The sequence below is a fragment of the Hypomesus nipponensis genome, chromosome 25 (assembly GCF_054491055.1).
Source record: "Hypomesus nipponensis isolate SF chromosome 25, ASM5449105v1, whole genome shotgun sequence".
In the NCBI taxonomy this organism is placed as follows: Eukaryota; Metazoa; Chordata; class Actinopteri; order Osmeriformes; family Osmeridae; genus Hypomesus; species Hypomesus nipponensis.
The window spans coordinates 11574420-11599448 of record NC_140385.1 but is presented as its reverse complement, the minus strand read 5'-3'; the positions used below and the strand labels follow the sequence as shown (position 1 = coordinate 11599448).

The 25029-nt window shown below is 43.6% G+C and overlaps 3 protein-coding genes across 4 annotated transcripts; all 3 read right to left on the bottom strand.

Moving 5' to 3' along the window:
* Positions 1-980: 980 nt before the first annotated feature.
* nectin4a (nectin cell adhesion molecule 4a) lies at positions 981-11302 on the bottom strand. The gene is made up of 11 exons (XM_084692192.1): positions 10976-11302; positions 8588-8785; positions 8097-8264; positions 7445-7723; positions 6899-7016; positions 4727-4878; positions 4316-4475; positions 4124-4205; positions 3824-3886; positions 3001-3192; positions 981-2833 (listed from the first exon to the last, which is right to left on the bottom strand). Exons 1-11 carry the CDS (start codon positions 11073-11075, stop codon positions 2426-2428), a joined length of 1920 nt encoding a protein of 639 aa, XP_084548318.1. The 5' UTR covers positions 11076-11302; the 3' UTR covers positions 981-2425.
* Positions 11303-11646: 344 nt separating this feature from the next.
* Positions 11647-16714, bottom strand: fcer1g (Fc epsilon receptor IgFc epsilon receptor Ig). 2 transcript variants are annotated; one of them, XM_084691585.1, is made up of 6 exons: positions 16540-16714; positions 14092-14183; positions 13736-13768; positions 13392-13412; positions 13039-13127; positions 11647-11732 (listed from the first exon to the last, which is right to left on the bottom strand). In XM_084691585.1, the coding sequence occupies exons 1-5, from the start codon at positions 16598-16600 to the stop codon at positions 13062-13064; spliced, it is 273 nt and encodes a 90-aa protein (XP_084547711.1). In that variant the 5' UTR covers positions 16601-16714; the 3' UTR covers positions 11647-11732; positions 13039-13061. The 2 variants fall into 2 exon arrangements, with proteins under 2 accessions (XP_084547711.1, XP_084547710.1); XM_084691584.1 differs by having other exon boundaries at positions 11647-13127.
* Positions 16715-17219: 505 nt separating this feature from the next.
* ndufs2 (NADH:ubiquinone oxidoreductase core subunit S2) lies at positions 17220-24138 on the bottom strand. The gene is made up of 13 exons (XM_084691430.1): positions 23981-24138; positions 22827-22930; positions 22444-22634; positions 22210-22330; positions 21569-21756; positions 20956-21033; positions 20764-20849; positions 19296-19415; positions 18669-18798; positions 18323-18418; positions 18059-18142; positions 17532-17589; positions 17220-17439 (listed from the first exon to the last, which is right to left on the bottom strand). The coding sequence occupies exons 1-13, from the start codon at positions 24085-24087 to the stop codon at positions 17402-17404; spliced, it is 1401 nt and encodes a 466-aa protein (XP_084547556.1). The 5' UTR covers positions 24088-24138; the 3' UTR covers positions 17220-17401.
* Positions 24139-25029: the final 891 nt, after the last annotated feature.

The following is a 25029-nucleotide window of genomic DNA, read 5'->3' as shown; positions in this document are numbered from 1 at the left end:
CTGTGCCATTTAGGGAAACTGATACAACCACCTAAACCATTTACTTTCTGAAAGCTTACATCCTAAGGATATGATCTGTGGAAAAGACTACAGGTTTGACAAACTTATGACATTTTTAGGCTTCTAAACCTATACCAATTGTGAATTTGATATGCTGATAACATGATTTACATTTCAGAAATCTTCATATGAACAATCTACATTAAGCTTATTTCAATTATCAATATGAAAGAATGCTCAATGCATCTCCATGTCTCCTGATATAGCCTAGGTGGTTGAGAGTGAGTCAGAGGCAGGGGCAGCATGCAGGGGCAGTGGAGACAGCTCTGTTGCTGAGGTGAGTGCTGAAAGGTGACAGGTAGTTGAAGATGTCCCATTGCTTATTGGGAAGTTTAGTTTAAAAATATTTTAATGTCCAGACCCTCAGTATATGTATAACAACTATGGTAGTAATAGTTGTGGTAAATGCACCAAAATGTGGGAAATTGCATCTACATCTTTAAAAAAATTCAGAGGGAGAAACCCCCTGGAAAAAATGTGTGTCCCCCACTCTCAAAATGCTGCTGATGCCCATGGTAAGGGAGATACCCTTTCCAAAACTTGTAAGGGCGTAATAGTTAGTGAAAGACCCACAGAAACACAATTATCCGACGAGGAAAAATCCTGGACAATTTTGGAATCCCTGCCGGACGCTTTTTTTAGGTTTCAAAAAGAGGACATGTCCGGGTAAAAGAGGACGTCTGGTCACCCTTGCTGACATTGGAGTTATTTGTTACACTTTGAAGCAAGACTGCTAGGTAAACGCTTCCATCTCAGATACAAGTAGCTACCCATAGGAAATGGTCAGAGGAAATATTTATATTCCACCCAAATACAAAAAAGCAACTTTGCATTTTGGAGTTTCTCAAACCAGAAACTTTCTGGACAAAATCCCTGAGTGTGCATTGCTTTGCTTTCTTACAGTCATGTTTATCATAAAGCACAAGAGAACAATTTTTTTTTACTGGATTTTTAACAGGTCACAGAACATGATGTCACTCCAAACACATGAAAAAGGTCCACCCAGTCCATAAACAGTGACATAAACCCCAAGAACGATTTCACAATGAGGACCTTCTTGAAATAAGCAATTCACACAAGCTCTTTGTATACTGATGAGCTTACATGCATACAAGATTAGTTAAAGCAAAGCACAGAAAGCCCGTTTTATATTTATAGATTGGGTTGTTTTGTTGTCTGTGTAATATTTTGGAGAGGCATAGTTGTTGGTACCTATTTCTAAAAAAAGCTCCATTCACTTAAATCACTACACAGCAGGGGGCAGTGTAAACTAACATTTTAGTATGTACGTTATAATGCTGTAGGATATTATAAAAATAACTTTATTTCTAAACATATTGATAGTAAACTAAATAGAGACATCTATGGAAGGTTAAAAGAGCACAAACTTGTCCCAATTGTTAATAGGCACCCATTTATAGCATAGACGATTGACAATAATTCATTACAACGCATGTGTGTTTAAAACACAATAATACTTCATATTGGCCCATAAAACAAGGTTCTTTGTCTTAACATATGTTTGATTTGGCACATCGCAAGTTCTTTGTGAGCTTTTTAATACGACAACACAACACTAAGGCTTGATGAACTTTCACATAAAATGTAACAAAAAAAAACACTTTGACCCATGCAAATGCATGCTGTAACCGTGTTCACAGTTTGAGAACTGTTCAGTCCTAAAACTCTCCATGTGTCAGTCTACATTAGTTGCCCTTAGCCACAAATCCAACCACTTAGAATCTCTCCATTAATGAGTGTTCCATCCAGGAAATAGTCTGATCCAAAGGATAGGAGATAATGTAGGGCATAATGTAGAGGGTAATGTAAAAGATCATAAGAGACCTGTTAACCAGTCAGGCCTAGAGTGGTTCTTTTCCAGGCAAAAGTTCCAGGATAAGTTACCCAAATGACAATGGATATGCCAGTACTAACATATCTGGGCTGAAGTCCATGTAAAAACCTGGTCTCTCAACCTTCAAATTTCAGTTCCTATTGACAGTGTGCATGGCTGCTCATTAAGGAGTCATCAAGAATGTCTCAGTGCTCGAGGCTAAGGTGGAGGAGATCTGTTCTCGAGTCAGGTGTGGTGAGGAGGGACAGCAAACTGACAGAGGTATTCCACCAGGTACTGTACAAATCCCATATTGCATAGCCCAGATGAACACAGTCACAGCAACCAATTACATTCACGCGAGAATGTTTGGTCGGTTCCGTTAGGCTAAAAGAGCGGGTGACTGCGAGATCCTCAGTGTCAGCAGGTTCAGTTACAATCCAGGTAAAGTCCCCCAAATCTCATCCACTGGTTCTAGTACAATGTGAAAACACACACACGAACACACACAGCCTGGCTGTTCCTCATCCTCTACACGATCTGGGCCTTGTGTATGATGGATGTGTGGGGATTGATCACGCTAGCTTTGGGTCTCAGGGTGCCGTTGGGCTGCTGCTGGTAGTGCTGGTGGTTTGGAACGTCCGATATCTGGGAGCTGTTGGTCTCGCTGTAGCGGTCGTCCCCCCTGCCCTCGTCCACGGGGCTCCTCTGACCGCCCCGGACCTCGCCCACACCTTCGTCCTCGTCCTGTTCACCGTCCATCACTGGGGGGTAGCTGAGGCTCAGAGGAGAGTGTTGCTGGTTCCTGCTGACAGTCCCCTGCCTCAAACCCCCCTCTGCTGGGATCATGACACCGCCGTTCAAGGACCTATGAAGCTCGCCGGACTGTTCCATCGAAAAGGTAGAGGGGTGGATAGGCGGGTGAAGGTGGTTTTCCTCCTGGAGAGAGGGACAATATCTCAATTGATGTGACGAGTTGGCTTTAGAGTGTTTTGGCTGGCATATCATTTGATCCGCACAAAGAAAGGCATTGATGGACCTTTGCATGTTTGCATATGTTTGCGCAGACAGACACACAAACACACACAGCCCTTCCACACTCTTACCAGAGACATCATGCTGTTCTGCACATACGACTCCACTCTCATTCGGTTCTCCTCGTCCCTCTCCAGGGCTCTCTCTCTCCCCCTCCTTGAGCTGTTGTAGATAACTGGTCGGCCCAGGTAGTCCAGCACCACGCCCCCTCCGTACCTACCGCCAGACAGAGTAGAACGACTGTCTCGGCAGCGAGCCGGATCCTGTTTGAAGAGGAAACGGAGAAAGTGGTAGAAGAGAGTGGTGTAAGTAAACAAGATACAGCTCAACAACCGGACGTCACCCACACAGGGTTGAATGACTTATTTGGAACGTTAGTTCATGTGGTTCATGTGGATAGTTCATACTGGTTCATTTTCCCAACAGCAGTGATAAAACTGGGCAAACAATACATTTTCTCTTGCATTGGGACACAAATTGCTCATAATGCATGATTCCCAAGTAGCAATGGTATAACGACCGGGAATCAAATGGGGGTCAGATGGCTGAGCGGTTAGGGAATCGGACTACCAACCAGAAGGTTGCCGGGTCGATTCCCGGCCGTGCAAAATGACGTGTCACAACGTGTTTCATTGATCTGTGTTTAATGACTTTCTACCAATACCCTAATTAACAAATATGTCCAAGTTCCCATGTATTTTTAGCCCAGGTCTAGTCTCATTTTGACTGTGCGTGCTGTATGCTTGTATAAAAGTATGTAAAGGTTTGTGAAAGTATACATAGGGAGAGTTCATGTTGAGGTGTGTTGCCTCAGAACCTAGCCGCCAGGCTTCTGGAGACTAAAGCCTCCGTCCCCCGCTTCGCATGCAGAAACACACTGATTTGTAGACTGACCGCCAAGGAGGAAAGACTAGTCCGCAGGGTCCCCTCCACCCTCAGAGGGATATTCTCCTCCGTCTGTGAAAAAAAAGGGGTGATAATAATCATTGAGTTCTTGGAGAATGAGAAATGTTGATCCAGAAACGGAGCGGGAAAACATGGACATATCATTATGCGTTGATGTGGACAAAAAAAACACATTGATGATTTTTTTACACTGAAAGAGGGATTGATCTATGTATGTATGGTCCCATTGTGTGGCTAATACATTTTCACTATTGGAGACAGGCAGTGATATTATGAAACGTGATATACCTGTCCTCTGGCATCTGTGCTGACAGAGTTCATTCTCCTGAAGGAGGCTTGTCGTGACAGGGTTAGACTGCAAATTTCTTCCCTGCAAGACAGAGAGGCGTGAGAACGTTTTTAAACAAACAGATCCCAAAACATGGTCTACAAATAAGTTAAGAGAGAAGTCAAGTCGATGAAGCGACACTGAAAACACACTTTTTTACAGTCAGCTCCTTCTTCAGTTTCTTGCTTTTGTGTTTGTGGTGACATGTGACACTGATGACAATGATGAGCATGATGATCAGGAGGCCGCCTGCGGCCGCACCCACAATGGGGAGCATTAGGTCGTCAAATATCGTCTTCTTCTGGGGTGTGTCTGGTGGAGGGGGCAGACAAACAGGAAGTGACAGTCACAAGCCGCTCAACAAGTAAATGTACTGTTTTGAAAGCAGGGTAGGTACGTTGTGCGAAACCAGCAATTCCACATGCTGTACATCTGCAAACACCTTTTTGGCTATCATCATGAATTTCACGGGTCACACATTTTTTTAATGACACCTTGTCCTTTTTTATGGAATGATACATGCTTGAATGAACAACTATATGAATGAAACAAAGTAGTCCTACCTGATATGATGACCTCTACATCTCCTTTCCCCACCCCTACGACATTCTTGGCCACACATTGGTAGGTGCCGGCGTCCGTCAAGCTGAGGGGCCGGCCAAACAGGAGGGATTCATTCTGCGGGATCACACCCTCTGGCAAGGCTCCGCCCTTTCTGCAAACAGCAGGAACATATAGAACATGGTTGGCATAGCATTCCACTTCCTGTACATTTAACAGAAAAGAGAACATTATTTATTTACCTTCATCCAAAATGAGGGGGACAAAATAGTACCCACCTACCCGCTTAAAATTTCATAAACACAGACTCTTTTCAAGGTGTGGTCTGTAACCAATCAGGGGATCATTGGGTGCTTGAGGTTACTAACCAATGTCAAACACCCCTACTGTCCATACCTACACCCCAACTGTCCATTCCTATCCTGAACCCTGTCAGAAACTAATATTTATTATAAACTTTAGTTTTACATTTAGTCATTTAGCAGGCGCTCTTATCCAGTTTATAGTTGTTGAGTGTACCATTTAGTGCTGTAGGCATATGTAGTTCTACTTTATTCTAAAGAAAATATTACAAGAACTCCATATCCTATCACCTCTGACCAGATTGTTACTTTTTTTGGAACCATGAACAGTGTGCCTATTGTCAGAGAGAATCCCTTTTACATATGCCACTGATGCTGTGTAAGATAATCTCAGGAAATAAATCTACAGTACTCCTCCTCTTTTCCTACTCCAACTCCACACCTCCTTTCATCCTCGCACTTTCACTCTCTTCCACCCCGCTTTCCAGGGCCCACTCCTCTTTTTCTCACCCCCCTTTCCCTCCCCTTTTCGTGAGAAACTTCTTCTTCTGTCGGCTTTCTGCACAAGCTGCAACTTGACACCGTGACTTGAGAATTACTTCACTAACTTTACATTGACGAGTACACTGAGAAAACAGGTTTGCCCACTGCCGCAACCGCTGTGCATGAGTGTGTGTGTGTGTGTGTTTGTGCGTCCATCAGTGTGTGCACACGTATTTGTGCGTAGGCCTTGTGGCTTAGTAACCCTGGTTCCTTAAGGTGTGTTCCTGTGACTAACTTGCTTAATACAAAAGTGTCACATGCTTTATTAAGACCTAACACAAACACACACATGCTTCATACACAAATTAGTTCAGTCATGTGACTTTTAGCTGAACTTGATTTCCAAATATACTTACAGTGTGCTTAAGTTTCAAGACTTAATTGACTCACGGCCATCCCTAGGCCTAACTGTGGCTTTTGGAGTTTTTTTTCTTTAGTGACCCATTTCTCTTCTCACCATACACCACACCTCGAGACTGCATTAATCTTATTCAGGAAGCGCCCTTTAATGACTCAAGCGTTCGTCACGCGATGTCAGGTTTACATGTGATTACAGCTCTCAAAAACAGAAATCATCGTACTGTAGCCCTTATCCTTTTAGAGAGAAGAAACATGCAGTGTAATCAGACACCACTTGTGGCAGTGTAAGCGATAGTTACCTAAATATCCAAAACAAGAACATTTTCACCACAAAAACAGATCAAATAATTTAATGAATTTTGGAAAAACCTGAACGTCTAGTTACTTTAGTTTCCTTGCTCTTACAATTCTTTCAGATGAGTTTTCAACTTAGTGGCCTTCAAACGTTAAAGAAACAAGCCTGAAGTCAAGTAAGTCATACCTTAAACGTTTTGTAAAAAAAGTAAGGTAACACTTTAGATGAGCTCACCAAATTCATAATTAATTAACCAATTTGTTACTTATAAGTTAACGGTTTGTTCGCCATTAGTTATTTGTTGTTCATACAAAATGTATCATTAGTAAAGCATTAGTAAAGCTAAACCCTAACCAAAACTTAAACCCTAAACCTAAACCCTAGCCCTAAACCCGAACACTAACCCTAACTGTGTGAACAAATACTTTACTAATGATACATTTTGTATAAACAATAAATAACTAATGTTGAACAAACCGTTAACTAATAGGTCACAAATTGGTTAATAAATTATGAATTTGGTGAGCTCATCTAAAGTGTTACCAAAAGTAATTCTGGGAAAAGAAACATCATCATCGGAGGAGCAAGAAAAACAGACCAGAAAAGCTGAGTCAGCCAGAACAGCCAGACAGGAAATCCATCATCAAGGTACAGTCAGCCAAGTGTCACAGTACCTTGTCCAGATGAAACTGTGAGATCTGGGGTTTCCTCCGCTCTCACATCTGAGCGTAGCTCCTTCCAGCCCCACGTACCAGTTCCTATTAAACCCAGACACATCCACATGTGGGGGATCTGAAGGACACACAAGCACATCCATTGTTCCATTAGCCAGCTATATGATTGCACGACACACTTCATATAATGCTACAAACATTAGCAATCAGATTTGGAATGGCAGCACTTTGGCCTACTAATCCCCGTTAAGTCAGGTCAAGGTAAACTAATTAAAACACGAAACACAAACTAGACGAAATTAATGAAAAAATATTTTTGCTGAATGGATAAAATCCCAGAAAGATGCATCTGTCTAACTTAATTATGTCTCTACTGGGTGGTGTGCATGGAAAGGATGTGTTTATGCACACAGTTTGCGTGAGACTGGATCCTTCTCAACCTTTCCCTGTGACTACACGTACAGTCAATGTTTGAATTTCCTACCTTTGAAGGATTTGAGCCACCCCTAATTTGTCACATGAAGCACAGTGGTTTAGCATATTTACAGTGAACGACGAGGTAGTTGCTTATCCTGCGGGGTCGATCCAGAGCTGGGTGGTGTACCAGGCAGTCCAGCTTCTTCCCGTTCATATTCCGCAGGGGGTGCAGTGAGAAATAGGAAGATACGGGGCCCCCCTCCAATGTCCGGTTGCTCGACTGGCCGGTCAGGTCAGTGTCCCAGGAGAGGGTGGGCGGGGGGCGGCCGACGGCGCGACAGGAGGCGGCTACTCGGAAGGACTGGCCCTCCTCCAGAACTACAGGGTCCAGGTAGGATATGGGCACGCCTGAGGGAGGTCAAAGGTTGAGATGAGAATCGAGAAAGGTTGTGGAAGTTCTCAAGCACTTGAGAATAGGGTGGAGCTTAATGTCTCTTGATCTTATGAGGCAAAAAATGGTGCTTGAAAGGCTTTTTGTAAAAAAAATCCAATAATGCATAGTTTTATAATAAGAGATCATCCAGAGCTGCAGAAAACTGGCTGCACTCCACCCACATGTTTTAATTATCAAAGCTACATCACAGATCTAACTAGTTGGGGTAGCATGGATATAACATCCCACCAATCACCACAGCTATCTTCTTCGAGCCATTCACAACAACTACATATAACGCCCCCCCCCCCCCCCCCCCCAGGTAGGACATGAAAATGACAGACTTACTCCACACGGTGAGTGAGAGCTGGATGTCAAAGTTTCCAGAGGGAAAGGTGCTGATTTTGCAGGAGTATTTTCCCTCGTCGGACAGATCCGTGTCCATGATGATCATGGAGGAGTCAACCGTGGGATCACTGCTGCTGAACCGCACGCGACTGGACCACAGACCGAACGCTGTGAGAGACAGGCCGAAAGAAGGGAGGGAGGGAGGGAGGGAGGGAGGGAGGGAGGGAGGGAGGGAGGGAGGGAGGGAGGGAGGGAGGGAGGGAGGGAGGGAGGGAGGGAGGGAGGGAGGGAGGGAGGGAGGGAGGGAGGGAGGGAGGGGAACACAAAAGAAAAAACACAGACGGTCAGGAGAAGAGTGGCCAGAGAAAGGATTACTGTCTGTCAAAAGACCAGTAACATCACTGAACATCACAGTACTTGGTTGGAAAAGCACTACGCTGTAGATCATTTATATTGAAACTGTGTTGAAGTACAGCAAAAGGACAGCCTACCAGTTTGTCCAGCGGTGCGGTGAGCGGTGATGATGGACTCTTTGGTGCCATCGCTCATATCTTTGGTCCAAGTGACCTGAACCACAACCTGGCCCTCCTCCACCTGGAAACGGCAGGGAAGACGTGTCTCCCTCTCAGCCAGGGAACGCATCGTGAACGGGGTCTTGGGCTCCACAAAGTCCCCCAGAGCCACAGCTACTGGGAGGAGGGAGACGGGGAGGGTAGGAGAGAAAGTAGAGAGAGGAAGGGGGTGGGGAACAGAGGGAGAGAAGACAAGGGGGAAGTGGGAGAGAAGGGGGAGGGGGAATAGAAGGAAGCAAAGGAGAGGCAGAATGGAGGGGAAAGAGAGAGGGAACAGGAGAAGGGCAGGGACAAAATATCAATTAGGGGGTTACACAACCTAACATACACAAAGTGCATTTATTTAGTGTTGGACTAATCTAACGAACGGATGTAATTACTTTTAAATACATTTTAGGTTATACAAGACTTAAAAGTGATAAGCCACTATCTTTAATCTATGTACTGTGCCAAACTTGAAGTCTGACACTTTCTTTAAACTCTTCCGTATACTTGAGGGAATTAAGGACAGCAGGTATGCAAAAAGAAGCCGCAGGTTTGGAGGGATTTAGAAGGGTCCGATGCGAAGGTGGTGTGAAACCCAGTAGGTGGTAAGGAGATGAGGAAAGGAAGATATGTTGCTTCAACGGAGAGACCCTAAAAAGCAAACACTCTCTCTCTCTCTCTCTCTCTCTCTCTCTCTCTCTGACATACACACACAATGCACTGTTTGCATTGTAAACTCACTGGCCTGGTTGGTGTGGACATCACTAACATACTTCACACAGTCATCTCATGTGATCTTCACTCACTCACACACAGACAGACAGGCCATGTAGAACGGGACCCTGATTATCATCAGCTGTTTGTTAAACTTTTGTTCTAATGAACCCACCTATGATCTCCCTCTCTGCCCTGAGAGTGGTCATGGGCTAGGAGTTGTGAATCTCCTTCTCTGTCCTCATCCTCATCCTCCTTGAGGGTTTAGGTTGGTTGAGGGGCAGTTCTATGGGCGTATGTGAAGCCCTCTGTGACATGCTTGCGTGTAAAAAGGGCTATACAAATACATTTGATTTGATTTGATTTGATTCTCTGTGACTGTTATAAAACAATTACTGGCTGACTGTCACTATGTTTACTTTCTTGTGCCCTATATAAGAGGGTCCTTCAGAGGTGAGAGACATGGTTGAGACCCAGTGTTGTGTTGTGTTGTCCTTTATTGTCAGAGGTCTGGTTTTCTCCAGAGCGACTTACAGTAAGTACAGGGACACTCCGAGGCAAGCAGGGTGAAGTGCCTTGCTCAAGGACACAACGTCATTTGGCACAGCCTGGAATCGAACCTTCTGCTTCGGGAACCTTCTGATTAATAGCCCGATTCCCTAACCGCTCAGCCATCTGACCCCCTACTTAGTCACTCCGTTAATGAAGTGACGGACAAAACACTTTCTTCATCACTATACAATATACTGAGGTTTACATGTCTAGCGTTTTACAGTATAATTTTACTTTTTTGTAGTATCCCATGCAGTTCAGGTACTGCCAGCGGATAAGATGGTGATTCACATTTACCGGCACACTTGGTGTAACTACACTTACAGTGTGTGTGTGTGTGTGTGTGTGTATGTGTGTGTGTATGTGTCTGTGGTGAGTCTATGGACATGGGCCTTGAGGTTTAGAGTGGAATCTGCCAATACAACATTACTGGCATAGCACTAGCTTTGAGACAGTGTTTGGACTGACTGACTGACTGTCTGTGTCTGTTATCCTCTCTAAGGATGAACACACATGACTGAAGAGTGCACTCACACAATGTCCTCTCTATCTCTCTGTCTCGCTCACACACACTAGTAGTGTTTCTACAAGAACATCTGTTATGACACACAGCCTACAACACACAAAATATGTTTGTACTGTTTGTAGTGTGTAGGGCACTAAGATAGGGCTACCAGTCAACCTGAATCACAGACAGGAAGGAGGGGCAATGATCAACAGTAACCTGTTAAACCAGAAATACCAGACCCCCCCCCCCCCCCCCCCCACACACACACACACACACACACACTAGACTTTTCTCATCTCTCTTATACCTTCAAGTCTCTCCTTGGAAGTTGGACAATAGCCAAAGGTGTCGGCTACAGACAAGTTTCCACATTAGCTAAAACTATTCATATATTCCTTTATTTAATTAGACATTCAATGGGCTGTATTAGACAGGCGTGGTTTATTTTTCCTTTTCTTGCTATACAAAAACATTTTAAACTAAAATGTATTGCATTATGTCGTTTATCGTGACTAGTAGCCTAACATAACCTAAATAAAAGTACTTACTGAATGTAAAAAGTAACCACAGACGCAGTGTCGTCCCGCCCGGGTGCGACATCATTACTGATCGATTATCTGTCACAGACCGCGAGTCCAGCTGCTTCATTCAACGGGTGTGTAGAACTCCAGTTGGAACGAATCCTCACAAATCGGCAAATTGGTCCCAATCATGTTTACTGCATATCCGCCCGTGTAGAATCTGGCGAAGGTGGCACTTTATGCCACTAAACAGATTGAGTTACCTTAATGATCCAATTGTCAAGCGTCCTGTGATTGAAGATACTTAAGAACAGCGCTCTCCTTGCGCGAAGTTATCCATATTTCTTGACCAAGTTGACATGAATGTCGAAATGTAAGTGAGGCGTCACGAAAACTGTTTGTCTACGACGTAGGATGGGTGTACCTGTCTTTTCGGATACACCTGTCGCAAGAACTCTTTCCCGCCTCTCTCTCCCTTTTTTTCTCTCTCACTAGCAAATCCACACGCACGCACACACACACGAACACAGTCGCCATTCCAGTTTGGCCAATACATCACGACAGTTATTTTCTCGTTCTTACATGCACAAAACGCAACTCGACAGTCAAATGTGAGGTGGAATGTCGCAGGTGGAAACTCGTAATGCGTTCAGTCACAAAGTAAAACTAAAAACAAAGTATAAAACACAGTTAAAAAGTTAGTTTCAGAAAGTTTTAATTGGTTTGAGGATACTTGAAATAGCCATAGACAGACTGCCAACTTTGTTTTGAAAACACTGGATCACTTTATGCCGTGTAAAAAAAAAAAAAAAAAAAGACAGTTACAAAGGGTAACAGCCCCAAGCACATTTAGTTAGAGGTGGATGAGAACAATCAGAGTAGCTACAGAGTAGCTATAGCCTACAAACATTTAAAAACTCAGCGCTACACACACACAATGCTACGTTAATATTTTTTTTAAGTTATGTCTGGACTTTTGTAAGCATGTATTATGTTATTATATTGTAGTTAATGTGCGCTGTGTCTATGCATAAAAGCACAAACCCCTGTGTATCCCCTCAGTTTTATAGGACTTTAGAGGGGCTAAGTACTTCATGCAATATGGGCCCTTCAACTTTGAATGGAAAAATCCAAAAAGCAAGTGCAAAACAATAGCATTAGAGCTGGGTCTAAGCACCCCCAACACACACTATTTATTGAAGTTATAAATAGTGTGTGTGTGTGTGTGTGTGGGGGGGTGTGCTGTTGATGTTTTCTTCAACTATCATCTTAGTATGCCTGCGTCTCGTCTGTATCTGCGTCTGTATATAGTGGGACAGGTTGGCCCTTCTCATCGTGAGAAATGGTTGAAATGCGTGAAAGCCAAACTTCTCGACTAAGGCAGAATTGTAGGCTACAACTCACCAAATTGTGGCAAGTATTGGACATAGTAGGATTTACCACTCTTCACTTACAGGTGCTGTGTGCAAAGCATAGACTACTGTCATCTATAGAATCATCCCTTTCAACAACAACAAAAAAAGATATCACCCTCACACATATGCAGTCCCACAAACTAATTTAAGAGTGACTGACACACCAAAAACACACAGGAACAAATGACCACACAAACACACAAAGAATATACATTGCCTACTCACACACAGAGACAAAAAAATGGTGTGGCTACGTACAGGAAATGAGTCGGACAGAGACTGGTCGGAGGCTAGGGCTAGTTGCCATGGTACCAGGACCTGAAAGTGGGAGCAGCTAATTGTGTGAAGAGAGTACCCACCACATACAGCTACCTCATTGTTTTATATGTATGTTAGAATCCTCTCGAAAATAAGCAGAAGGAGGCAGATCAGTTTATCATACTCTAAGGAAACAACATTGAAACTTCCACTCTGCTCGACTTCTCTTTTTCTCACTTGTGTCATGATATATTTGAACAATATGAGTATTTTGCTCTATCACTTACAAGGGTAAAACAAATAAAAAGGGTTTTACAAAATGTAGTCCTCACAGCATAAGACATGGCAAATAGAAGAAAAAAGTAAAAAAAATAAAATAAACCTTAATAATGACGTAAAGACATCCGAGATTACCACCTTTCATCCATGTTCCTTCTCCTCTAATGCAGTCCTTTCTTTTTACCAATTTCCTCATAGGTGTCCTGCTGGGCACTGGGGTCCAATCCCTGAAAGAGAGAGAGAGTGTGGGTAGGGAGGGAGAGAAAGAGGGAGAGAGAGCAAGAGAGAGAGAGGAGTAAGGGAGAGGGAGAGGAGGGATGATAGGGGAAAGAAGAGAGAGAGAGAAGAGGGAGAGAGCGGGGGGGAGATAGGAGGGGGAGATAGGAGGGAGGGGACAGTGAGAGAGATTTAGATGATCTCTCTTCTTCATATTGCTTTCCCTACTTTTTTTTCTTCAACGTTCTCCTCCTCATCATCCATAAAGGACTTACCATGTAAACGCTCTCTTGTTTCTGTGATGGGGGACAAAAGTACTCTCGGTCAGACAAACACATGCAACATACACTTTAAATGCTCGACACATTCATGAAATGACCAACCCACTTGTGAGTGTCATGCACCAGATACACTACCTCTTTTCTGTCAGATACAGCAGAAACTGTAATGCAATGGAACTATTGCTTCAGAGGAGATTCGTCATTGTGATTTGAAAACATTATTTTCTGGCTGCTGAGTTTCATTGCCGAAAGACGGGGTGAGAAAGATAAGCTATAGAAGTGTGACTTTGTGGTAAGTGCGTGCATGACGTATAGTGACGTGTCAAATGTGTTCTTACCGGTTCAGTTGGCTGCTGCCTCATTGCATTCATCTGTTGGTAAGAAAGAACGTGTTTAAAAAGTGACCACCACAACGCTGCTGTTCAGTGTCTATGTAATCATCAAGCGTGTACATTTAACATGTTCATTTAACATGATTTTGACTTGGCTTTACCATGTTGAATAGGATCATAAGCTAACAGCTGTGTAGGAGTTGTTGGGTCTGTTTAGGTGAATGCATATAACGGAAGTCTATTTAAGGGCAGCATAAACAGAGTTATATCTCTATATTGGTGTCATCCACACTTGGGGAACTTGGGAAAGACTGGCGGCAAGCAGACGGAGGAGATGGATGCATGAGGATGAGAGGCCTTACCCTGAGTCTGCAGTAGAGGGCCGTGAGGATGATGCCGTACAGGAACAGGATGCCATCCAGGACGTAACAGATTTCAGGTTCCACAAGGGCGGCTGGAAACAAAGGAAAATAAACGTCTCTATTATTTAGTCACTCAAATGCTAATGTCACGTTCAGATGTTTTATAAATCATCAACAACTTATAACGACCACTTTCTACTGTTTATTGGCCGTTATGTGAACCAAAGATGTTTGCACCCCTGCGTAAAAGATGGAGAATATTGGTCATGTGGTTATCTACAAAATGTTAATCATGTCTTCTGGTTTCCTCTTTCTGGTTGAGTATGTGCTGAGCTAAATAGAAAAGGCGTTTTTTTCCCCTTTTTTTTTTCTTAAAGACATTCGATGTTCTTCTAACATTATACGTACGGCAGTACATTCGTCTGTATTTGATGTACATAACTATCCAGTACATGTGTGCCAGTATTGTGCATCATTAAAGGAAATCTTTATCTTGCTAACGTTTGTCTGTGTGTAGTGAGAAGCATATTTCTGGAAATTACATTTCACACACACTGTGTTGCTTAGTAATCGGGGTTCTTCTTATTTAGCAAAAATATTTGTCTTTGGGGGGAAAAAATCGAAAATAAACTCCTTGATAACAAACTTACCATCAATACAGCTTCAAACCATATTATATCCCAAGTTTATGTTCAGCAATATAACATGTCAAATTTTTTTATAGGCATAGTTAATCATTTTTTTGTTAAATAAAAAAATTATTGAAATAGAAAGCTGATTATTATACTGTAATCGTGTCCATAAATTTCTGTTACAGTTTTATACAATTGCAAAAACACTAAACCCCATTCTCTGAACCAAATATCCAATGGTCCAAACCCAGTTGTTGAACCACTCTGTCAAAAGTTCATGTAGTTAAACATCATTTGCAGATCACATTGACTATTTTAGCAACAAAAAAAACATTGTCCCTCACTAAAACACAGTTTGCATGGTGATGCACTTGTGATGCAAAAAGGTAAACATGGGCAGCAAAGGTCATTACAACACAGTGGTCACTATTACTACTAAGAGTTGTTAAGCAGCGTAGATTTGGAAGGACTGCCTTGGTATTGAGGCTGACACTGTTGATACAGAGAAGAGGACACAACATACCTTCGAACTTCGAAAGGGTCAAAGATCTACAATGTCAGTATGTCAAAGTACTGTGACAGTACACTTTAGCTCTAATGCTTACAGTATCATTTTATGCCATCAGCCTGTACTATTACTGTAAGCTCCACTAAATTGTAGTTTTTGTAATCAGGAGGGTATACAAATACACCACTACAGAAGTCTGTCTTTCTGTATTACTTATTAAACTACTTTTTTTTTTTTTTTTTTAATAGATGATTGAATTGGATTCCATGAGAAGGCTCCATAAATATTTTTTGGTAGATGAAGCAGGGTTCACAGTTGCCTGTTTACAATATTGCCTGTGCTGTGGGCAAAGTCCTCTGGCCGGACCCAGCACAAAGACTTGATGCAGAGGCAGAATGGATTTCTCACTGATTTTGAAGTTGCACAATATGTTTGGGTGTACTGTAATGGGGTTTTCAATTATTTTTGTTCTTATGACTTACTGCAAATGCTGAATATACAGACATTCAAAACTGTATTACTTTCACAACAGTGTACAATGTCTTGACAATTCACTGTTAGTTGTGATAACAATTTTTTTTGTTGCAAAATGCATTTACTATAATAAAAACTAAAAACTAATGTGTAACTACATGCCTGTTATACTAAATGTATTTATATTATGAATACCATACCTTATTATCTTATATAATTATATGTTATATTATTATATAAAATATATAATTATATAAATATGACAATTATAAATAATTACATTTGATGTAGTGTCTAAAGACTGCTCTGCAAAGTTTATTTTATTGATTGGCTGTCTGAAAGTGTTGTTTGATTTTGAGCATTTTTGGGTGAACATTTCAGGAAACTTTAGCAGGTGTTAAAACTATAAAATGCTGACATTTTGAAATTCTCAATGGTGAACAATATGGTCTTTACCTAGAAGAGAATGGTTTAGTATGAACAGGAAACAGGAAGTGTCCATTTCAAGAGAAATAGGAGGTACTTGACAAGCAATACTGTTATATGAACACTGATTGAGAATGTGGATTAAATGCCCAAAACATTTGAGAACACAGATGTTAAGATTATTAAATGGAAAAAACGTAAACGCGTTTGTGACATAAACCCCACCACCGTATAATCTTAGTACTTATGGAACATACTTTCGTATTCCTTAGCCAACTACAAAAACATTAACATTTTCATGATCACCATCTACATCATTTACCTCCAAAGATCCTATCATTGCAAATAAATAAATAATATAACCATATTCTAACCAAAACCATGAACATACGGTCATAGTCTACTCACCAGCACTGCCCAAATTCATCCAGAGTGGAAAGGCTGAGATAAGCCAGGGTCTTCCCATCATTGATACAGTGGCAGTGAATCACTTTGCTGAAATATCGTACCTGTCAACTTTATACCAAAATATTTGATAGCTCAGCGAGCCAGGAGGCTGACGGAGTACGATGGCTGGGAAACTGGCAACAGAAGTGAACACATACACAGATACACAGACATAGGGGGGGAAGTTGTGGTTGAGATGAGTCCATTTTCTTCGATCAGACCACTCCCTCTTGCCACAGCGCATTGAAGGCAGGATCAACACTCAGAAGTGTTGAGGTTGCGTAATACCGCTTTGTACCATGCTAAGTTTGACAAGTGTTTGAACAATGTTGTCCCTTTCCCGGAAAACCTTCAAAGGGGTTAACTTCAACGTGTACATTCTTCGCAGGCACTTTATGGACAGCAATATGGTATACCTCTCAGACATGTTTTACACCTACTAGCCATGCCAAAGGATACTGGTCATATTGGCTCTTGTTGTCTTTGTATCGTTTATCTTGTGCTTGTTCCTTCAGCTGTAAGACCACAATCCCCCACAGTGATCAAATACTACTCTACTCTTTCAATTAGGCCGTCACTTCCCTCATCTCTCTTCATACCACAGTATCATCAATGCTAAAACAGAGGCCAGGTAGTTGTGATTCGGTCATAAAATATTTATTAGGTTATCAGTCATTATACAGCGGTGGTTACGAGTGGAGTTGTCTGTCAGGGCATCACTGATGCAGCAGTGAGCGGAGGACAGAGGCCGATACAGCCAGACAGAAAGGTACAGCAAGAAGGGGAAACCATCTACATTTGTGGAGCCGACTTCTTCAAAGCTTCAACGGTCGACTTCCCCAAACACAATGTCTTGCGTGCCTGTTGAGATCAAAATGCCACCGTCAAAACCCACATTGACCAGAAGCTATAATGCAGTTCTTAACTGATGATAGATAGAAATGTGGTCTCACCAATGATGGCCACGACATCAGCCAGCATGTGCCCTTTGGCCATTTTATCTAGACCAGCCTACAACAACAACAAAAATAACATTCATTTAGAGGCTTCTCTTTTTGTGTGTTTTTTTTTTCTGGGAATGTTGAGTATTATGTGGTGTATCACATATTCTTTGCCGCAAGGTCTTAAACATTGCGCGTAATTGTCTGCACGGTGTGGTTATTTGCTAGCAGACCTACTGGTCATTTGTGCATCATTGTCTAGTGTGAGACTCTTAGCAAAATGGTTCTAAGATGGAGGACAGAAGTGTCTTCACACTGAAACTAAATAACTGAGGTCATGTAAATATCGAGTGTGATGTGCTAAAGATAATCATTACAAAAACAATTATTAGAGTACTACATTCCACCTTCAACACAAGGATGTTTCGTGAAAATTACCAATGGACTTATTCAACTTAGCAAAATGTTCTTAATGAACTCAAAGTAGCCTTGAGGAAAAAGTATTTAAGTTCATGAATAATTCACAGTGACTGCCATACCAAGTGGGCAAATCCTGGGGCTTTGATCTTGCAGCGGTAGGGTCGGCTGGAGCCGTCTGATACCAGATACACACCAAACTCTCCCTGAAACACACACACACACACACACATTTTGGATCAACTGTGTACAGCTACAAAATAAAAAATATTCAATGATTTCAAGAAATTGTTTCCCAGATATTTTAGGTGAAAGCAGAATCAACCCCTCTGGCTACCAGTGTGAGATGTGGTGCATGGCTCGAATATCTGAGTTGTGCGTCTCACCTTGGGGGCTTCCACAGCTGTGTAAGTGGCCCCTGGCGGAACCTGGTAGCCCTCTGTGTACAGCTTGAAGTGATGGATCAGTGACTCCATGGACATCTGGAAAGATGAAACAAACAATGTTACATTCGTCACTGTAGAAATATATTAAACTATTCATCCTAAGACTTACTATATATAAAAAAAAAAGCATATACAATTTGTATATACATTAAACTTATTTTGAAGTGGAAAAACAGTTCCAGTAGAATCCAATCACACTTTAAAACCAAAACGACAGGTTATTTACAACACAGAAATTGGGTGAACTGCTCCTTTAATGGAGGCCTCCTTGTCCTGGCAGTCCCACCTTCATCTCAGACCTCTTGGGCGGAGCCACCTTGGCGTCATCCACCTTGATCTCCCCGGCTGGCATCTTGTTGAGAGCCTCCAGCATGATCCTTAGGCTCTGTCTCATCTCCTCCACCCGACACAAGTACCTGGGGGGGGGGGTATAAGGGGAGATAGGGAAGCAGATGACGTAAAGGGGGAGGAAAAGGGGAAGAGAGATAGAGAAAGGGGAAATAGGGAGGTCGAGAGAGGGTGAGAGAGAGAGAGAGTTAGAGAGAGAGCGAGAGGAAATAGGGAGGTAGAGAGAGGGGAAATAGGTAGAGAGAGGAAACGGGTTGAGAGAGGGGAGAGAGAGAGAAAGAGAGAGAGGGGAAAGAGAGCAAGAGAGAGAGCGCGAGGGGAAAGAGACACACACACAGAGAGCGAGAGAGAGAGGACATAGGGAGGAACAGGGGGCGAGAGAAAGTGGAAGGGGGGATGCGAGGGAGAGGTCATGCACTGTGCCGTTGTCCACCTTGACCAAGGGGCTTTATCAAAATGGGGTGAAAGAAAAAAAACACAAAAAACAAGACAACTGGAAAGGGGGGCGTTCAGGAAAGGTGTATATGGCAACCTTGCCACGTGTGTGTGTGTGTGTGCTCCCTACCTGTCGTAGCAGTCTCCATTGGTGCCGATCGGGACGTCAAACTCCACTTCGTCATACTTGTCGTAGGGCTGGGACTTCCTCAGGTCCCACTTAATACCAGAACCCCTCAGCATCACGCCACTGTAAGAGAGATGGGAAGGGGGGGGGGGGGTTCAAAACCAGCTACACAAGATGTGTGGCAGAGATATGGAGAGAGAAAAAAAAAAGAGCACGGTCGCCGAGCAAAGGGTTGGCAGGCAGTTGAAGGACTGGAGGGCAGCGCCACCCTCCAAGAGACTTTCAGACCACAACTTACACACTGACACAACGACGCTGCGCTTTTAGCTGCCTGCATTCGCACGAGGGAGATATGGCTTCTTATCTCCCTCGTTACACGTACACGGAGAGGAAAAATAAAAAAGAGTGCCGCATAGACAGGGAAGGACGTTTTACACAGTTTCCCGCAAATCAACAAATTGCAAATGTGACGCCGCCACGTGTGTCATTTTAGAATCGGAGGTGTGAGGTCAGCATCTAGTGTGTTTATCCCACCTTACCGGCTCTCCATTTTACACAGAGTGAGTGAGTGAGTGAGTATGTCTGTGCGAGTATGTCTGTGCGAGTATGTCTGTGCGAGTATGTCTGTGCGAGTATGTCTGTGCGAGTATGTCTGTGCGAGTATGTCTGTGCGAGTATGTCTGTGCGAGTATGTCTGTGCGAGTATGTCTGTGCGAGTATGTCTGTGCGAGTATGTCTGTGCGAGTATGTCTGTGCGAGTATGTCTGTGCGAGTATGTCTGTGCGAGTAAGCGGCGTATAGCCCGGTTTTAGATAAAATAAAATAAAAAAGGCTTTGTCCCAAGATCTCTACAGACCGTGCAGATAATGTAATGCTCAACACAGGAACGGGGGCTTATTAAAAGAGAAATTGAAAGAATAATTATTTACTGTGTCGTCTCAGTTACATTATCAGGGCTTGGAAATACAGTGACTACTTGCTAAAGTAGGCAAATGGCTAGTAGAACGTAACATTTCATAATCATTTCAGCAACTCAAACAGCTGCAAGACCCAGTTAAATTTTATATAAAGCTAGCAAACCAACGTTAGCTAGCATCGCTTAAGACATTCAACTTCGGTAGGCTATCCTAAGGATTTGCAAGCTCGCTAAACGTATACTATAGCTAAAAGAATTTTGTAGACATAACAATGGATTTTGCCACGCATGGGCATACTATCCACAACCGAAGTGTGTTATGGCATGCTCTAAGAATGCCTATAGCATACTTGTGCATTTCTCGGCATCATTGTTCCCGTATGAAGTGCGGCATATATTCCAGTGCGGGTTATAATCCGATTTACAAACACAAAGCGCCCATTCTGGTGGGGTGTGGGTTGTAGAAAACGTGTGTGTGTGTGTGGGGGGGTGGGGAGGAAAGAGAGAGAGAGAAAGAGAGAACACATCCGTGTGTGTGTGGTTCCCCCCCTCTACCTGAAGCCGTAGTTGAGTGCCTCCTCTGCAGTCACAATCCCAATGTCCACAGTGCGGTTCTTCCAGATGCGGTTGTTTGTCAGCATCTGCGCAGGAGTGGGACAACGTTACACATCTGGGTTCTCGCAGCCCTCATCGGAACACAAGGTCACAGCCATCGCATGCACGCTGTGAGTGCGTGCGCTCGAATACCTCTTCCACTTCGTCGATCCGGATGGAAAAGTTCTTGCACCACTCGTAGATGTCGTCCATCAAACCCAGAGGCATGTCCTAGGTGACAGAGATATTTCCATTAGCTCGACGGCCACCATCTTGGCAGCTTCCCTAACTTGGCTTGTGAGCCTAGCAGTTGAAATATCTGTCAAACACAGGTTAGAGCAGTGGTTCTTAACCCCTCAGGGACCTCCTGTCCTGCAGGTTTTAGACACACCTGACTCAAATGAATAGGTCGTCACCAGGCTTCTGCAGAGCTAGAAAATGACCCATTCATTTGAATCGGGTGTGTTGTAAGCAAGGCCGGCCCAAGGCATAAGCGAACTAAGCGGCTGATTAAGGCCCCCGTGGCTACCAGAGGGCCCCCAGGAGCACATGAAATTACAGTATGATGTAATTTATTTGTATTTTTTATAAAAAGCGACTCAGAGGGGCCTCCAAATCAATTCTGCTTAAGGCCGGCCCTGGTTGGAAGAGGGAAACCTCTAAAACGTGCAGGACAGGGGGACCCTGAGGACCAGGGTTGAGAACCACTGGATTAGAAGTTCCAAAGAGACCCTGGGTAAATACGCGTCTTGTCCCTCCAGCCTACCTGATGGACTCCACCTGGCCTGATGTAGGCTGCGTGCATTCTGGCCCCCGACACGCGCTCGTAGAACTCAAACATCTTCTCCCTCTCCTCGAAAAGCCAGAAGAAGGGTGTCATGGCTCCGATATCCAGGGCGTGCGTGGTTATGGCCATGATGTGGTTCAGGATGCGGGTCAGTTCTCCGAACAGAACTGTGCGACGTGCAGGGAAAGAGTGAGCGTGTCAGTCTGCAATGTCACGATATCAACTGTGGCTCTCTGCTACCTCCTAGTGTCCAGGAAGGAGTAGGTCAAAGTAAAACCATTTCCTCTATCCTGGCTTCTTTTTTTTTTTTTTTTCTTCAATACATTTTTTTCATGTCATTTCCCCGTTTATTATTATTTATGACAGAGACAGTGTGTTTGTGGAGGTAGAGAACAGGAAGTGAGGACAGAGAGAGGGGATGACATGCAACGAAGTGCCGGATTCCAACCCAGGCTGCCGCGGGGCCTTGGCCTAAAATGGTGCACGCATTAGTCCGGTGAGCCACCCGCGCCCCTGGACGAGGCTCTCTGAGGTCGAAATCACGTTGCAGCCATGACAACAGGTGTTTAAGCTAGAGTGGGCACAACTTTCCCAGCACGGCCTCTTGAGGCGACCCTCACCTCTGATCCACTGGGCTCGGAGCGGGGCCTGGATGTTGAGCAGCTTCTCCACGGCCAGGGAGTACGCCTGCTCGTTACACATCATGGACACGTAGTCCAGCCGGTCAAAGTACGGCAGTGCCTGAAACCCGCGACGCCAGACGCACAGGTTTCAAGGTTTGAAGGGATCCAACGTTGTATTTATTCATTTCCCCTACGTAGAACCCCTGAAGGCGGACACAAGTCCATCCCTACCTGCAGGTAGGTCTTGTACTCGATGAGCTTCTCGGTGCCGCGGTGCAGCAGGCCCACGTGGGGGTCGCACTTCTTCACAGACTCCCCGCTGAGCTCCAGCACCAGGCGCAGCACGCCGTGGGCCGCGGGGTGCTGGGGGCCGAAGTTGATGGTCAGGTTGGACACCTCCTTCTCCATGGGGGGGTCGATGTCTAAGGATGAGGCAGGACGTGTAAAGTGACGCCGAGACGTGGATCACCCAACATTAGACTCGCTGATTTTGATATTAGGATGGGGAGAACAGAACTTGTCTATTCTACGTTACGCTGAGCTAAGAATGTTAGCTCGGCCAAACTAGTCCCAAATACAGGAATGCCTACTACACAGAAAGAATGGGGTATTACCATTCCATGGCGGGGGGGTCCATTTTGCGGTGATGGCAGAAGGGTACATGACGGCTCCAGCATACTGCTCTGTCCACTCTACATCTGGCTGCCATTGCTTCTGCCTAAAGCAAAAGACAAGGAAGTACCCACGTTACAAAATCCAATATTCTGTTTCTTGACAGACGAGGCAGCAGTTGGCCAATACGAGAAGGGGAGGAGGAGTTTTCTTCTAAACAACTGGTGAAGGGTGCAATTTCAGATTAGCATTACACACTGTCCCCAGAACTATGTCAAGGATATTACGTTAAATAATAAGACGCGCGTGTTACTCGACAAAAGGGACAAGCACAGACGTTTGGACGAGTTCCTGAAAGTTCCTTTTACAGCCAAAATGGCCGAGCGTTTCGGGATAACAGTTACCGATGGCATAGATGCTTTCTAGCTACAGGACCACATAAACATTTCTTCCTTTCATTGTTAAAGGGCACGTCATTATACGTCATTATATTGTAGCTGAAAGGCTTCAGAGTGGTTGACCTCAATGCACGATGTCCCGTCCGACAAATGTGCACTGGTGTCAAGTTGTGTATACATTCACTGTATGACGGTCACGTTAGCTAACTAGCATACTTAGTGACATAATGTCTACGAGCTTGGCTAGTACCTGGCTGGAATACAAACGTTTGTATGTTCTCCTAACAATACCTCCTAAAAAAATAAGAGTACCGTCCCACTTATCAACAGACTGCAATCTGCTTCTGGTTTATATTCTGTCAAAATATTGCCCCGCAGCAAGTATTGTTACGCTATAAAGTAGCCTATCACTTTCTAAATGACCGGTAACGTAATCCTACATACAGGTACAGCTAGCTAGCTAGCTAAAAGAAAACGTAAAATAGACCAGATACAATAGTATGTCTCCATCTAAAGGAAAGGACATAGACAAGCCAGAAACATAGAACTGAATCAGAATTGTCTCAATATATTTGATTAAATCGTGTAGCATGTTAGTGGACAGGCTAGCTGGTTTGGTACGCTTTAATGCCGTGCTAGTTGCTAGTACAGTAAGTAGCTTCGTTATATGAGCTGGACAACAGATTGTATAACCGAGGGTAGACCATGTCAACGACTGATGAAACATATTGTCTCATTTCGTTATATGAGTATCTCACCTGTTCTGCAAGACGGTGCAACCAGGGCTGACCAAATTACCATTTAATATCAATTTTGTTGAAGGACGTCCTAGTTTAGTAAGCGACCTCAACATTGTGCCCGCCATGTTGGCTTGGCTAGAGCTGTCTAATGACGTAGGGTCTTCTTCTTCTTCTTCTTCGATGTTATGGCAGCTTGCGAACAAAGTTGCATCACCGCCGCCTACTGTTCGGGAGTGTGTGGCCGGCGGCCTACAGTATCTCAAATATGACGAAATAATAATCAAATAAAACCATGTAAACAATGAGATAAACACCTAAATCATCACCCTCAACCCAGTCTCCCTAAAGAAGGAAATAGAACCCTATCCACCGCCTTACCAGTTCTCGCTTCTTTGTGGGTTTTTGTATAGCAACCATATGTGTGTAGTCACCTGAGCAGCCGCTAGAGTTCACTGTTTCATATGGCTTGTGAATGTAGCTCAGACACGTGGACCCACGGGTCTACTCGACCTAAATCTCAGGCGTATTTCGTTAATTTTCGAATAATTGAATTAGGGTACATAATACTGAAACTGCATTCATGATACAACCTTCATGAGCCAAGTGAAGTTTGTGTGCCTCCATTGTTAAGTCTACCCCGTTAAATTAAACATAAAAAAGAATGTTACGATTTAAATGTAAGCTCTTTCCAAGCACAGAGTACTTGACCCCCTTAGTTATTTTTTTGCCCTCCAGGCGAGCGTCTGTTCCCCCTGATCCAGAACATGTAGCCCTGACAAACATCCAAGCCCATGGGACCTCGGAAAGTGAAAACGGTTTGCTTCTTCACCTGCTCTTAGACGTGTCTTTGCATCAAGGTAAGCCTACGAGTTGCAGCCCATGTAGGCATGCCAAGCCAAGAAAACTCAGGTACACAAATACAATGTATAAACTAAAATGCATATTTTTAGTGGCGAAATGTTTGTGTTTTGGAACCAATTCCCCTCTGATTAGGCTTACACGAAAAAATCCAACAAAAATTATTACACGCAAAATGCATATATATATTTTTTCTAAAAAACAGTGCT